Source organism: Hyperolius riggenbachi, chromosome 1, assembly GCF_040937935.1.
Source record: "Hyperolius riggenbachi isolate aHypRig1 chromosome 1, aHypRig1.pri, whole genome shotgun sequence".
Lineage (NCBI taxonomy): Eukaryota > Metazoa > Chordata > Amphibia > Anura > Hyperoliidae > Hyperolius > Hyperolius riggenbachi.
Genome location: NC_090646.1, coordinates 606,481,728 through 606,495,520, shown reverse-complemented (window position 1 = coordinate 606,495,520; position 13,793 = coordinate 606,481,728). Strand labels below are relative to the sequence as shown.

Below are 13,793 nucleotides of genomic sequence, written 5' to 3'. Positions count from 1 at the left end.
GCGAAACGCGTTATTTGCGATTTGAACAATCTCGATTGCCCATCATTTCAGGAGGTAAGCCCACCTGTACTCCTCCTTTTTAGTTGTTTTTAAATCATTTTAACCTGCCTGGCGCCTCTGTCCAAATTTGCACTTCATTACGTCATGTCATTACAGTTCCTCTTTAACTCATGTGAAGCCCCTTCAAAGTAATTGTTATGGTTCCCATGAGTTCTAGTTACCCTCTGGCTGGACCATTTTCAATATAGATATGGAAGCAGGGCTGTGGAGTCGGGGCAATTTTGGGTACCTGGAGTCGGAGTCAGAGGTTATATAGAATGAGGAGTCGGAGTCGGATGATTTTTGTTTCAAATCCACAGCCCTGGTAAGTATTAGACTAAGAAGTCAGAGTCATTTTGGGTACCTGCTACATGGAGTAGGAGTCGGTGATTTCACCAAATGAGTAGTCGGGAGTCGGATGATTTTTGTACCGACTCCACAGCCCTACTTGGAAGTTCTTTTGTATTGAATTAATGTGCAATGTAAACAATCCATGTCACATGATAAATATTACCTTTCCGCTGGTGCTGGAGAGAGGCCAGAAGACACATGGATTTCAGCATTTCGGTCGTGTACATTTCTAGGCAGCACTGCAGCTGGATATAAAGTCTGCAGATCTCGGGGTGGATCTCCCCATCTTCTGCTCTAAACAACAGATGACATTAGAAATGGTCACAACTTTAATGCATGGCTGATCTTACAGCATCACTGCACAGGACATGGAATTAAAATGGATTATTTGAGAGTTTCCACCATTTCATTGACAAAACATGTCTACAACTTTCAAGATGAATTATTTAGTTTATTGTGAATCAAAGGACAAAATAGCTGAAAACATCAGCGTGCATAACTATTCACCCCCTAAAGTCAGTATTTGTGGAGCAACCTTTTCCGGGAACTACAACAAGTCGTGCTGGACAAGTTTCTATGAGCTTGCTACATCTTGCCTTGGTGAATCAGGTTATTTCGTCGCGCAGCGCTGAGCGCTGAACCTGGGCACCGTCATAGCAGCAATGATTTGCTACACGCCCCTCGCATCGGTAATTCGGGGCTCCGGTGGCTGCCAGACCGCAAACTACATCTCCCTATGAATTGTGACGGCTCTGAGGGGGAATAGTATTTAACGCCACCGGGGAGTTTAGCGGCAGCAGGGAGAGCCGCCATTCAGCTCTCCCAGCGCCAAGCAGCCTGGTGCCGAGACGCCATGTACGCCATGTACTCGCCACTGGGATTTTTGCCCATTCCTCAAGGCAAAACTGCTCCAACTCCTTCATGTTGAATGCTTTTTGCTTGTGAATGGCAATCTTTAAAGTGGAACTGAAAATGTTTTAAAAAAAATGAGTTTCACTTACCTGGGGCTTCTGCAACGATTCTCCGGTCCCCCGCCATGGCTCACTTTCGCTTCTTCCAGTCGATGGCCACTGTGCCTGCGTGGCCCTAGCCGCATGCGCCCTCCTTCGCACTCCTGAGGCCTGGAGCGTACTGTGTAGGCGCAGTAGAGATTTTCTCATACCGCGCCTGCCCAGGACGTTCCTGGCCACAAAAGTGTGTATGAGGATGCGCGCGGTCGGGGCTACGCAGTGTCGGCAGTTCCAAAAGCCAGCCATGGCAGTGGAATGGAGGATAGTTTGAAAATGGCATAGGCACAGGACAGCTGCAGGGGGCTGGCAGAAGCCCCAGGTAAGTGAAACTTTTTGTTTTTAACATCTTCAGGTCCGCTTTAAGTCTAACCACATATTCTCTATTGGATTGAGGTCTGGATTTTGACCAGGCCTTTCCAGCACACAGGTCATTGTCCTGCTGGAAGGTGAACCTCCATCCCAGTCTCTAATCACTGGCAGACACAGGCAGGTTTTGCTCACGCATATCCCTGTATTTAGCAAATCCCATCTTTCCCTTGACTTGGACAGTCTCGCAGTCTCTGTGAATACTTTTGCAAGGCACTGCAAAACTACCATCTACAACAACACTGAACAAAGTCCTATACATTATATTATTACTGTGCATTTATATAGCAGCGGGATCTCTCACAGTGCTGCAGAGTGCTTCAAACAAGTCATGAAGTCATGCCACTAACACAGTCTAGTGTGCCTACCATAGTCTACAGCTAGTTTTGGAGGGCACCAATTGCATTGCAGTGACAAGAAAAAACCTTAAAAACCCTGGAAAGAGCGTACAAACTCCATGCAGATACTGTTCTGGCTATTTGTCTTACTTGCGACCCTCAAGCTGCAGGGTGAGAATGCTAATCATATAGCTGCTTAGCCATTTGCAATTATCAGTACATACCACGGTATAGTAAAACATTTACCGTTATATCAAAATACAATAAGACTGATTTGAGAATGGGCCCACCAACACTCTATGCATGTTATTGCACTTTTATGTATCACAGTGAATGCACAGTTCTAAGGGATGGGGGGGGGGGTATATATGCACAAAGTAGGGGTAAAGGGGCACCCAGGTTTGGATACAACTGAGTTAATAGCATTAAAAATGTAAAGGGTGAGGTAGCTTTAGCTTACCTCAATGATGACAGTCAATTAAAGCGGTATAAAACCCTGATATAATATTTAATAAAAACGTGTTTTCCTACTTTTTATATTTATCATATTTGCTTTTGTGCATAAGTATTATTATTTATTTAGAAATTACAAGTTTCCAAAGTACACTATTTTGCTTTGAGAGCTGACTTTGCATTTTATTCATGACTGTTTTTTGTCCTCTAGAAATATAAGCAGAAATACTTTCTGACTGTCTTCTGTGTTCAGCAAAGAGTGCTGTGTCAGAGAAGTGTTTGTTTAGATTCCTCACTTGATACAATTAAACACAAAAATAACATTATATCTAGTTCGATTGCGTCTATCTTTCCCAGCATTGAGCTTTTCTGTACTGTGTTTAACCCTTAAGAACTTAAGAACTAGTGGGCGCAAACCACAGAGTTAACAGAGTTAGGTGGTTTGCGCCCACACATCACGCACAGCTCCGCTCATCGGGTGCCCTCGAAACGGCGCAACAATGCGACTTTTAAATGGCAGCGGGTGCCACTTGGTGCCCCAAAATTAGTTTTGCGCACACTAACAGCCGCGCAAAGCTACATCGCGCACAGCGCGCTGCGCCGGGATTAGTGTGTGGTGCGACAATAACGTTGCACCCACTGCCCTGTAAACATCGCACTTGGTGTCGAAGTCGAGGGCACCTGATGCGCCGTTTTCGGCGCACCAAGTGTGACGTTTACAGGGCAGCGGGTGCAACGTTATCGTCGAACCGCGCTGCGCACGATGTGAGCAGTGCTGTGCGCGATGTAGCTTTGCGCGGCTGTTAGTGCGCGCAAAGCTACTTTTGGGGTACTAAGTGGCTTTTCACTCCGGCACTGGTTAGTGAATTAAGCCCATTGTGTTTTACAGAAATGCACAGCAACTGCATTGCTCTCTGTTGCAGTGCTGATCCCATTCAGCTACAGGGTAGGAACTCACTAGGCAGAATCGCATATGCATTTTCCATAGCAAAACGCATATGCAGTTCTGCTTAGCGTTTCTACCCCTACTGGATGGAACTGCGCTGCACTGTGAAAAGAAAAGCATGCAGTCGTGCATTGTCTGAGCAAACGGAGCATGAGGCTGGGCGCACACATAGCAGAAACGCTAGTGTTGCGTAAAATGCTGCATTCTATGCAGCAATGTTAGTCAATGGGACGCAGAAAAAAATGCAGAGTCCTGCGATTTACAGTATGCGTTTCGAGAACGCTGGTTTTGTTGCATATTATGCAGGAACGCTGCCAAAACACACATAATGAAAGTCAATAGGAACGTAATGGTATGCGTTTTTCATGCATTTTTATATGCGCCCCTCCCCTTTTTTTGTGCTGTATTTTCACTTCCTGTTGTCTTCCAATTGATTTACATAAATGGAAATATAAAAATTCATGGAAAACGCATACAACACACATGCGTTTTGCATATGCAAACCGCAAACGCATTTAAACGCACACAATTATTAACATAAAACAAGCCTTTCACAGCCACAGTGTGCCCATCGGACAGCTCTGTCATGTTGCTGAAATCAGTTGAGAAACGTGACAGTGCGCCCAGACCAAAACTATCTGGATATCAGGAAGGAGAAGTCAACCTAGACCAGGGCCATCAATCCTTGACAGCTGGGGCACATGCCCATGTCCTTCTGCGCCCCTGGTGGCCATCTCTCAGCCCTGAGGCTACATGAGGCTCCTGAGCATTTACTGTGTGACCTCCAAAGTGTCTTTTGTAGTCTATGAGAAAACCAGCAAGGTAATGTAGACCTGTCAGAAAGCATGATATATAGCATGTGGTATTATAACACCATCTTTCATGTATGGTTTACATAGAGCTCTTATTGCTGGATTTCAGTGCAAGAAATCAGTGCAAGAACCTTTACATCACATATTAAACTATGTTATGAAATATAAACCGACGAAACAAACATTTACCAAAGTGGAGACACAAGCTGTTCTCAGGACATCTAAGCCGACAATGGCACTAAAGAAAACAACATTTTATTTTTCTATAGGGAAAATAATTACTTCATGCTCATCTTTACAGACACCCTTAAAACTTCTTTAAGTGGCACAGCTCCCCCCCCCCCCCCCAAAAAAAAAAAAACAATAAAAACCCTTCTTTATATATACTTCAGCAGAATTCTCCATGTGAAGAAATAAGTTGCTTCTAGCCCTTTAGCAGACAATTTATTTAGAGGCCTGCAAGTGCTCCCGGCAAATTTTAGATTTTTTTTTTTTGCATTTATTTGTTACATTTCTCTGCTTCTAATTATTATTGCTGTAATGTGTAATTATGGCCACTTGTCACTAGGGGGCAGTGTGAGACGATAACAGAGGACTTCTGCTTTCAGTTTCTCTATTTTCTGCTAGTAGAGAGAGATGAAAGCATTCCAAGAATTTACAGCACATTATGCCGACTGAGATCAAAAGCAGTGCACATATCTCAAATGAGATAACTCTATTGAGCTGCTAATGGGTTAAAGAAACCCTGAAGTGAGAGGCACATGATGTGCGACATATTTGTTCTCTTTTAAACAATGCCAGTTGTCCGGGAGTCCTGCTGATCCTTCTGGCATCAGTAGTGTCTGAATCAGACACAAGCATACAGCTAACCCAGTCAGACTTCAGTCAGAGCACCTGATCTGTATGTTTTTTTCAGTGTCTATGGCTAAAATGATTAGAGACAGTTGATCAGCAGGATAGCCAGGCAATCTGCATTGTTTAAAAGAAAATTAATAGTCCATCTCAAATCAGGCTCCTTTTTTCTAATTTTTAATAATTTTTCCTTGACTGAAACCAGGTGAGATTTTTAATACTTTCAGTACAAACATGCATCATAAACTCAAGGCATCTCAGAAATCTTGTACAATGTTTGATGTTAAGGAAATTCTACCGGTACATTATAACACATATGTTGTAATTGTCTTCGAACAAGTACCAATAAAAAGTTAAATTTGAAAAAAAAAAAAGAAGTTGTGTACAATGTGCAACTTTCACCACAAGATGGCAATGTTTGCTTGAGTAATATTTAGCAGACCGCGTTCTGCCTGTGCACAATCCATTGTTAACGAGAAATTAAAGGAGAACTGTAGTGAGCGCTATATGGAGGCTGCCATATTTATATTCTTTTAGCATTACCAGTTGCCTAGCAGCCCTGCTGTTCTATTTGGCTGAAGTAGTGGCTGAATCACACCAGAAACAAGCATGCAGCTAATCTTGTCATATCTGTCAAAATTGTCAGAAAATCCTAATCTGCTGCATGCTTGTTCAGGGACTATGGCTGAAAGTATTAGAAGCAAAGGATCAGCAGGATAGCCAGGTAACTGGTATAGCTTAAATTGAAATAAATATGGCAGCCTCCATGCACCTCTCTCTACAGTTCTCCTTTAACTTCATTATTTTGTACAAGTGTCAGAAATTATTTTACAGTTTACCTGTAGCAGTTATTTAATATGCATAACTTGGGCTGCTGCTGCCTGCTGGTAGCAGCATTAATCATTAGTTAACTTGTTCTGCAGATTATATAACAATCAGGTTAGCTGTGCTTAGCAATTTTTCATAACGCAAGCTTAGGAAGTATTTGAAGGTTATATTCAGATCAAAGCAACTGTGTCCAACTACTTACAAGCATTCACACCGATAACGTGACCATTACCGTTTTAGTGCAATAGTAATCAGTCTGAATCAGATCGAATTGGTGCGATCAATCCTGGTGCTGTGATGTCACAATGCAAGCAGCAGGGTAGAGAAAGAATCGGTGGCCCCTTTGCCTGCAATGTCAATATCTAATGCACGGTAAATGGCCATGTTCATTGTGGACACTGCATAGAGACAAATGTTTAACCTTTGCTGTCTCAGCATGAAGCGTCCTTTCTCCATGCTTCCGGGGTGGGGCTGATGGGAAGAACCTCCCGGCGATTAGGCAGCAGACAGTGCCTTTACTAGTGACGCACCTGGCTCAGCACACGAACGCGGTGTAACTGTGACCTACTGCCCTGCAGTGATGTGAAACACTGGAAGTGACGTGTGAAGCCATAGTGATCAGTCGTCCCCTGGTGAGCGCATGTGGTGCCCCCCCGGGAATGGTGGCCCCGTGCAGATGGCACATGCCTAAGGCCACCCCTGCAAGCGGCTTTTTAGACCTGATATCTTTGCTCTGAACTTATGAAGCTTTTCAAATGTTAGGGCCCTTTTCCACTGGCCACGATTGCAATTGTATTTTTAGTTCATCGGGATTTTCCAATTGCAAAGGCACCACAGTCAACATGTTAATCGCGGTGCCCTTTTTCCACTGCTGTGCTTGATTTTTGGGCCAATCTTAAACACCCTGCATGCTACACAGATTAGAAACACCCCAGTGTTCTCCCCAGGCTCTTTTAGCCGGGTGCTCCACCCGGCTAGATTTGGTGACCACCCAGCTGTCATTGGCTCACCTCCTCACCACCTCCTATGCTGTAAGCAGAGTTGCCCTGCATTTTCATCTCTCCCCACCCGGCGGCTTTTTCATGCCACCCGGCTACTATTTCATGCCACCCGGCTGGAAAATAATTCTGGGGAGAACACTGCACCCATTATAACTGACAACAGGTAAGGAGGAGAACACAGAATGGGGAGAGGAGAAGGAGTACTCTGGGCTCCTCCCCCACTGTTTCCCCTGTAGTTGTGAGGGCTGCTCCCCTGGAAGTTGCACCATTGCTTGCAGACAGGGCTGGGGAGTCAATACAAAAATCATCCGACTCCAACTCTGACTCTTCTGTTTATGAAACCACCGACTCCGACTCCAGGTACCCAAAATGGCTCTGACTCCTCAACTCCAACTCCTTAGTCTAATACTTAAGGGCTGTGGATTTGGTACAATCATCCAACTCCGATTCCTCAGTTCATGAAACCTCCGACTCCAGGTACCAAAATTGCACCGACTCCAACTCCACAGTTCTGCTTGCAGATACTTCAATATTGGCCAAATATTCTGCTTACACCACATTGCACCAAGCTAGCCTAATATAGATCAAACATATCTCCCTTCTGTAATACTTTAATATTTGTCAGAAACATACATTACAAGTTGCTTTACAGTCATTACCCTTTCAGCTTTCTGAAATATTTCACGATCCGAAGTTTGGAAGGGTTGATTGAAACCCCAGTCCTTTACATAGTAGCTTTCATAGGCAGTGACGCTGTAATAGGGGATGCAGAGGTACTAGGCGTAGCTAGGGCTTTCATCGCCCGGGGACAAAGACTATTAATGCGCCCTGTAAGGAGGGACCCGCCAAAAAAGGGGCGTGACCATGAAACAGAATGTGGGCATGGTAATGGTTGGGACCAAATATACATGACCTTAGCAGTGGTGTAAAAGGTCGCGCAGAGAAGACAGATCTGTGCTCCGCTGATCTGTTCTAGACTGGACCAGATTAGCGGAGCACAGATCTGTCTACTCCGCACAAATGGAGTAAGTGTTCTGCCGCCCGCCCGACGCTCATATCTGCAGGCGGAGCGAGAGGGTGAGCCCTACGGTGAGGGAAGGGGGGGGATCTCCCCCCCCCCTCTTCCCCACACTGATGTGTCCACAGCTCTCCCTCTTCTCTGCACTCCTGATGAGGGGGGGGGGGGGGAATAAATGAAAAAAAAACACAGGTCATGGCTGGGCGCCCCTAGGGACCCAGCGCCCGGGGGCATGTGTCCTACCCCGCCCACCCCAAGCTACGCCCCTGAGAGGTAGCAACCACACCTGGGCCCGAGAGGCCTACTAGGGAGAGGCCCACCATTGTAACCACTAACAGACTGTTCTCCTCCCCAGCTTACATCTCTCTGACACTGCAGCTGTCCTTGGCAGGTTTTGGCGCTCCATATCAATTGTTATGTATAGAGCCAATGTAAAGCTTGCACTGCGGCCCAGAGCTCCTAAGCTACGCCACTGTTGGGCTTCACACAAATCCAAGGAAATTTTTGGAGTATCGTAAACTACGTTGAATGAGTTTCAGGTACTAGATGTCAATATGTAATGTGGGTGCTAGGTGGAGGCTGGGTGCAGATGAAAGTATTGGGTGTCATGTGGTGGCTGGGTGCGAGTTCTGGGTGCCTTATGAGTGCAAATACTTGCTGCAATACCTGTATTGGGTGCTGGTAATGGGTGGGCATTCGGTGTCATGTCGGTGCTGAGTGCAGGAATTCAGTGCCATAATGGTTCTGGGTGCAGGTAACAGTTGTCATGTGGGTGCTTGGAGCAGATAGTGGATGCAATGTGGAGTCTGCGTGCAGGTGTGAGTACTGGGTGCCATGTTGGTGCAGGTACAGGTTCTGAGTGACATGTGAGGGGAAGGTAGATTTGCCGTGGAAGCTGGGTGGAGGGAGAGAGAGGTCATTGTAGATGCTGGGTGGAGGGAGAAGTCACTGTGGGTGCCGGGGTTGGAAGAGGTCTCTGTAGGTGCAGCTGGCTAGGGAGGAGAGGTCATTGTGGGTGCGCATGCCCAGTATCAGGGCTGTGGAGTCGGTACAAAAATCTTCCGACTCCAATTCCGACTCCTCAGTTTCTGAAACCACGACTCTGACTCCAACTCCGGGTACCAAAAATTGCTCAGACTTCGACTCCGACTCCTTAGTCTAATACTTAACAGGGCTGTGGATTTTGTACAAAAATCATGCGACTCCGAAGTTTCTGAAACCACGACTCCGACTCCGGGTGCCCAAAATTGCCCCAACTCCGACTCCTCGACTCTGACTCCACAGCCCTGCCCAGTATGGATGCATTTGTCCATGACCAGGAGTGCAAATGGAAGAAACCTGTTTGACTTGCACTGAGCCCAATGCGTAAATGGTCTGCACCACTTGTAGATACTACTGTACATTTTGAGGGGAGGGGTGTGAAGCCCTTTTTAAAATTTGAACAACCCGACTTAAGCACCCTCTGCACAGCCCTGATTACCTAGGCCAGATTATATTTAGCCGACAGCTTTGTTCCCACCTGCAGCAGTAAGCTCTGTTTACTTGCTGTGCATGGCTGTAACAGGCTGCTGGCTGGGCAGACTTTGGGCTGCATAACCATGAATGATTGTCTTGGCAATGAAGGATTAATGTCTGTACAGGCCTACATACTTCACACAATGTTCAGCTGTCCGAGTGCTGAGATGAGACCTGTAAACCATTTAACAGCCTCCTGCGAGCAATAGCTTATCCTTCACCTTCTACAAGCTTTTGTGTGTGTGTGAGGGGGGGGGGGGGGGGGGATATTTTTTGAGTACCCATCTCGACCTGGTGATTTACCCAACTTCATTACTTTTATCATAGCACCAACTTCCTCTTCAGAAATGTCCCACTCCATTTCCTCCCTTCTATCCTGCGATGAAATAGGCATACACAACTCTTCCAAATACTGCCACATCCCTATCTCGAAACCTTTAGATTTATCTTTAGGGAGATTATATAATTAAGAATAATAATCTTTAACCACTTGAAGACCACAGTGTTAAAGACCAGGCCAATGTTTACATAATTGACCACTGCAGCTTTAAGACATAGCTGCAGGGTCGCACAACTCAGCACACAAGTAATTCCCCCCCCCCTTCCTTTTCTCCCCACCAACAGAGCTTCCTGTTTGTGGGTTCTAACCCCTCCCTCCCCCCAGCTGGCCAATCCTGGCAATCGGCTGTCATAGGCTTCTGCCTATGAGAGCCGATCGCTCTCTAATGTCCCAGGGGAACAGCCGTGTCACACAACTGGGGACTGATCGCAGCACTGTACTAACTGAAAAGACGGCGGTTTCGGCTTCTATCAGTCTCCCGAGCTGCTGTAGGCGGGGCGGAGCTCCGCCCCTCAAGCAGGAGATGCGCGCAAAGCCTGGGGCTGCCGACGCGGTCACGCCCATTGGCGTGATGCGGTCGTTAGGTAGTTAAACAGATTAGCAATTTTGTGTGCCTGCAACTCCAGAACTCTTCTTGAATCCTTAAAGGGAATCATAGATGAACAGCGATCCGATCAATCCCATGCCGCCATCCTCCTCTGCCCGCAGCTATGAGAACCGACTCCCCGCTGTTCCATCAGTTGGAGCCAGTCTGAGTGTAAGGGAACAGCGCTGTTTGCGTATCTCTGCAGCAGCAGCTGGAGAGATACATTGAGGACGCACTTCTACAGCGTAGCTGGCTCCGATGACGTCAGTGACGGGAACCGGTTCTCGTAGATGCGGGCAGCGGAGGACGGCGGAGCGGGATCGATCAGAGCGTATGGGGCTGGAGGAAGCCCCAGGTATGTATAAAAGCTTTTTCATTTTCCCGTCTAGGTTCATCTCTGGTTCCCTTTAACCTCGTTAGCATTATGCCCGACACTGTGTCGGGCATACCACTCTGTGGCCCCAGGAGTCCCCCATAATAAAATTATTGTTACAAATGAGTGTAAATCCTTTAGCTAGCACTAGGCTAGCTAGCAAAGGTGTCGGCACCCGCCCCTCCCCTGCGACCCCCCCCCCCCGATCCCCCCGTTTATACATTACCGCCCCCTGGATCCAGCGATCGTGCAGCCTCCCTGCACTGCTCCGGTCTCTCTATGGGGAGGATCGGGTTTGCGGATGACATCATGACGTCGGCGACGTCATGTGCGATCCTCCCCACAGAGAGACCAGAGCTGTCTGGGGAGGCTGCGCCGATCGCTGGATCCAGACTGGGTAAGGTATAAACAGGGAGATCGGGGAGTGCCCAACACCTTTACTAGCTAGCCTAGTGCTAGCTAAAGGATTTACACTCATTTGGAACAATTATTTTATTAATTTAGCAAAACGTAACAAAACCTCCTGAGCGGCGTAACGCTAATCTTAGGAACAAACATGCTCTTATGCTGTCCCTTTAAAGCCTTAGCAAGCCATTTACCACATTTGTTTCCATCTTCAAACCATGTAGCTGAAAAAACCCTATTCTTCCTTAATTTATCATCTAACAAAACAGATAACCTAACTCTCATCTCCTTCAGTTTAGCAAGCACTCCCTGATCCAAAGTACTCTTGTGGACCACCTCCAAGCACTTATTTCACTCAACAGACAAACAATCCTCTCAGGATGTTCTCTCTTTTTCCTGGCTCCCTGGGAAATAAGAACCCTCCTTACCACAGCCTTATGGGCCTGCCACACCATGCTCTTTCTCCACACAGTCCAATTCATTCTTGTCAAAACATTATAATAATGTCTCTCTCACTCAGGGCCGGCGCTACCATAGAGGCAAAGGAGGCAGCTGCCCCAGAGCGTGTAGGGGCCCCCAGTGGCTACAAGAGGAAAACATTTTTTTCAAATCGAATTATAGTTTTTGGGAAAATCGATTTTAAAGTTTCAAAGGAAAAAAAATACACATTTAAAAACCCGCCGACTTTAATGGTTAATAGCAAATCCACCTTAAATTCTAGAAACCCTAAATTTGCAGGATATGTTAAGGAGATCATTGGGAATAAGAGGAAAAAACTATTTTTCTAAAAGACCTTATAGTTTGAGAAAATCGATTTTAAAGTTTCAAAGCAAAAAAGTATACTTTTAAATGCGGTAAATGTCACTTTTAGCACCTAACGGTAGTGTAATTTTACATGTATCAAAAGAAAGAGCAATAAATTTCCTGACGGGGTTTCCAGGGAGTCTATACGCGGACGCAGCGCTTTGGCCAGGGATCGCTATACAGCCGCAATATGGCTGTATGAAGATCCCTGGCATTTTTTTCCCCTTTTTTTTATGTTTAGAGTGTGGGATTTTTTTTTTAATTATGTGGGGTCCCCCCTCCTGAAACTTTTTAACCCCTTGTCCCCCATGCAGGCTCGGGTAACCAGAATGTGGAGCTCCGACCGATCAGGGCTTCAAACCCTGACTATACCAGCTGCAAAAAAGGTCCCTTAATGCCAATTTTTGCTCCGGGGTATCTGTTGGGGGGGCCCCCCAGGTTTATTTTGCCCTGGGGCCCCATTGTTGCTTAAACCGGCCCTGCTCTCACTTTATCTCTAATTTCAGGGTCTTCTAACAGATTGCCATTGAGTCTCCAATGCCAGTCCCGTCTATTTCTCAGTCCAAGTTCCAAATCAAACCACACAGGAGCATGATCTGAAATAGTTACATTCCCAATTTGAGAGTTCTTGAGTCTATACAGGTAATACTGGTCTAAAAAAAAAAGCATATCTATCCTAGTATATACGGTACCTTGTGAACACTAGAAAAAAAATGAATAATCTCTCAATGATGGATTCAAAACTCTCCATACATCAACAAAATGCATGTCCCCAATTGATTTCCTTATAGATCTATTTGCGACTGCTGAGAAAGCCCTAGCACCAGATGACACATCCAAGCCAGGATCAGAGACCAAATTGCAATCCCCTCCAAATATAACACACCCCTCTTTAAATGACTCGAAACGGCTCCAACGTACTTCTAAAAAAAAATTGCCTGGGACCCATTAGGAAGCATAGATATTAGCAAAAGTATAAACTTGCCCCATAATTTGGCCTTTAACAAAAATGAATCTACCCAATACATCAGATTTTTCTTCCAAGAAAACAAATGGACATTTTTTGTCAACTGCAATAGCAACCCCCTTAGCTTTTTTAATAGGAGAGTTAGGCCCGGTTCACATTAGCGGTGGCCGTCCGGAATCGCCGTGCCGGAGCCGCACCGCTTGCAGAACGGACGGAACGGACGCACGGCATAGCAATGAAAGCCTATGCGTCCGTTCACATGCGTCCGTTCTGCCGGACCGGAGCCGGACCGGATCCGGGCCGGATCCGGACCCCGGCCTCCGTTCCAACATGCGCTATTTTTTGATCCGGCTCCTCCGGCAGCCGTATCCGGGGCGGAGCCGGACTGCACCATCCGGCCAATACAAACCAATGGGAACCGGAGAGCGCACAACACACTGGCTGAGAAATCCGGATGTTCTACCCCACTTCCTATGCGGATTGTTGCGGCGATATTGGATGGGGACACATGGGCAAGCATTTTGGAGTGGAGCAGCACAGCTGGATCCGGATCCGGAGATGTTGGCAGCATGTCGCAGGTGGAGGTGAGTGCTAAACAGCAGAGGGCCTGATTCCACAGGTCCCCCTTCTGCTGACCTCCCAGACCCCAACATTTTTTTTGTTTTTTACGTTACTTTTGCCAAACAGATCCGGATCGCATCCTGATGAACACCTGATGCAACCTGACCGGATCCGGATCGGATCCGGATCAGAACCGTACGGTTCCGATCCGGATCCGGTCCGGATCCG

General features: G+C 46.5%; 1 protein-coding gene across 3 annotated transcripts in view; it reads right to left on the bottom strand.

Moving 5' to 3' along the window:
- The window catches only part of RGS7BP (regulator of G protein signaling 7 binding protein), a 153,747-nt gene that overhangs the window by 27,865 nt on the left and 112,089 nt on the right, over positions 1 to 13,793 (bottom strand). For all 3 annotated transcript variants that reach the window (XM_068249729.1, XM_068249742.1, XM_068249737.1), the window contains exon 3: positions 554 to 684. In XM_068249729.1, coding sequence (XP_068105830.1) covers positions 554 to 684 — 131 coding nt within the window. The remainder of the gene's footprint in view (positions 1 to 553; positions 685 to 13,793) is intronic.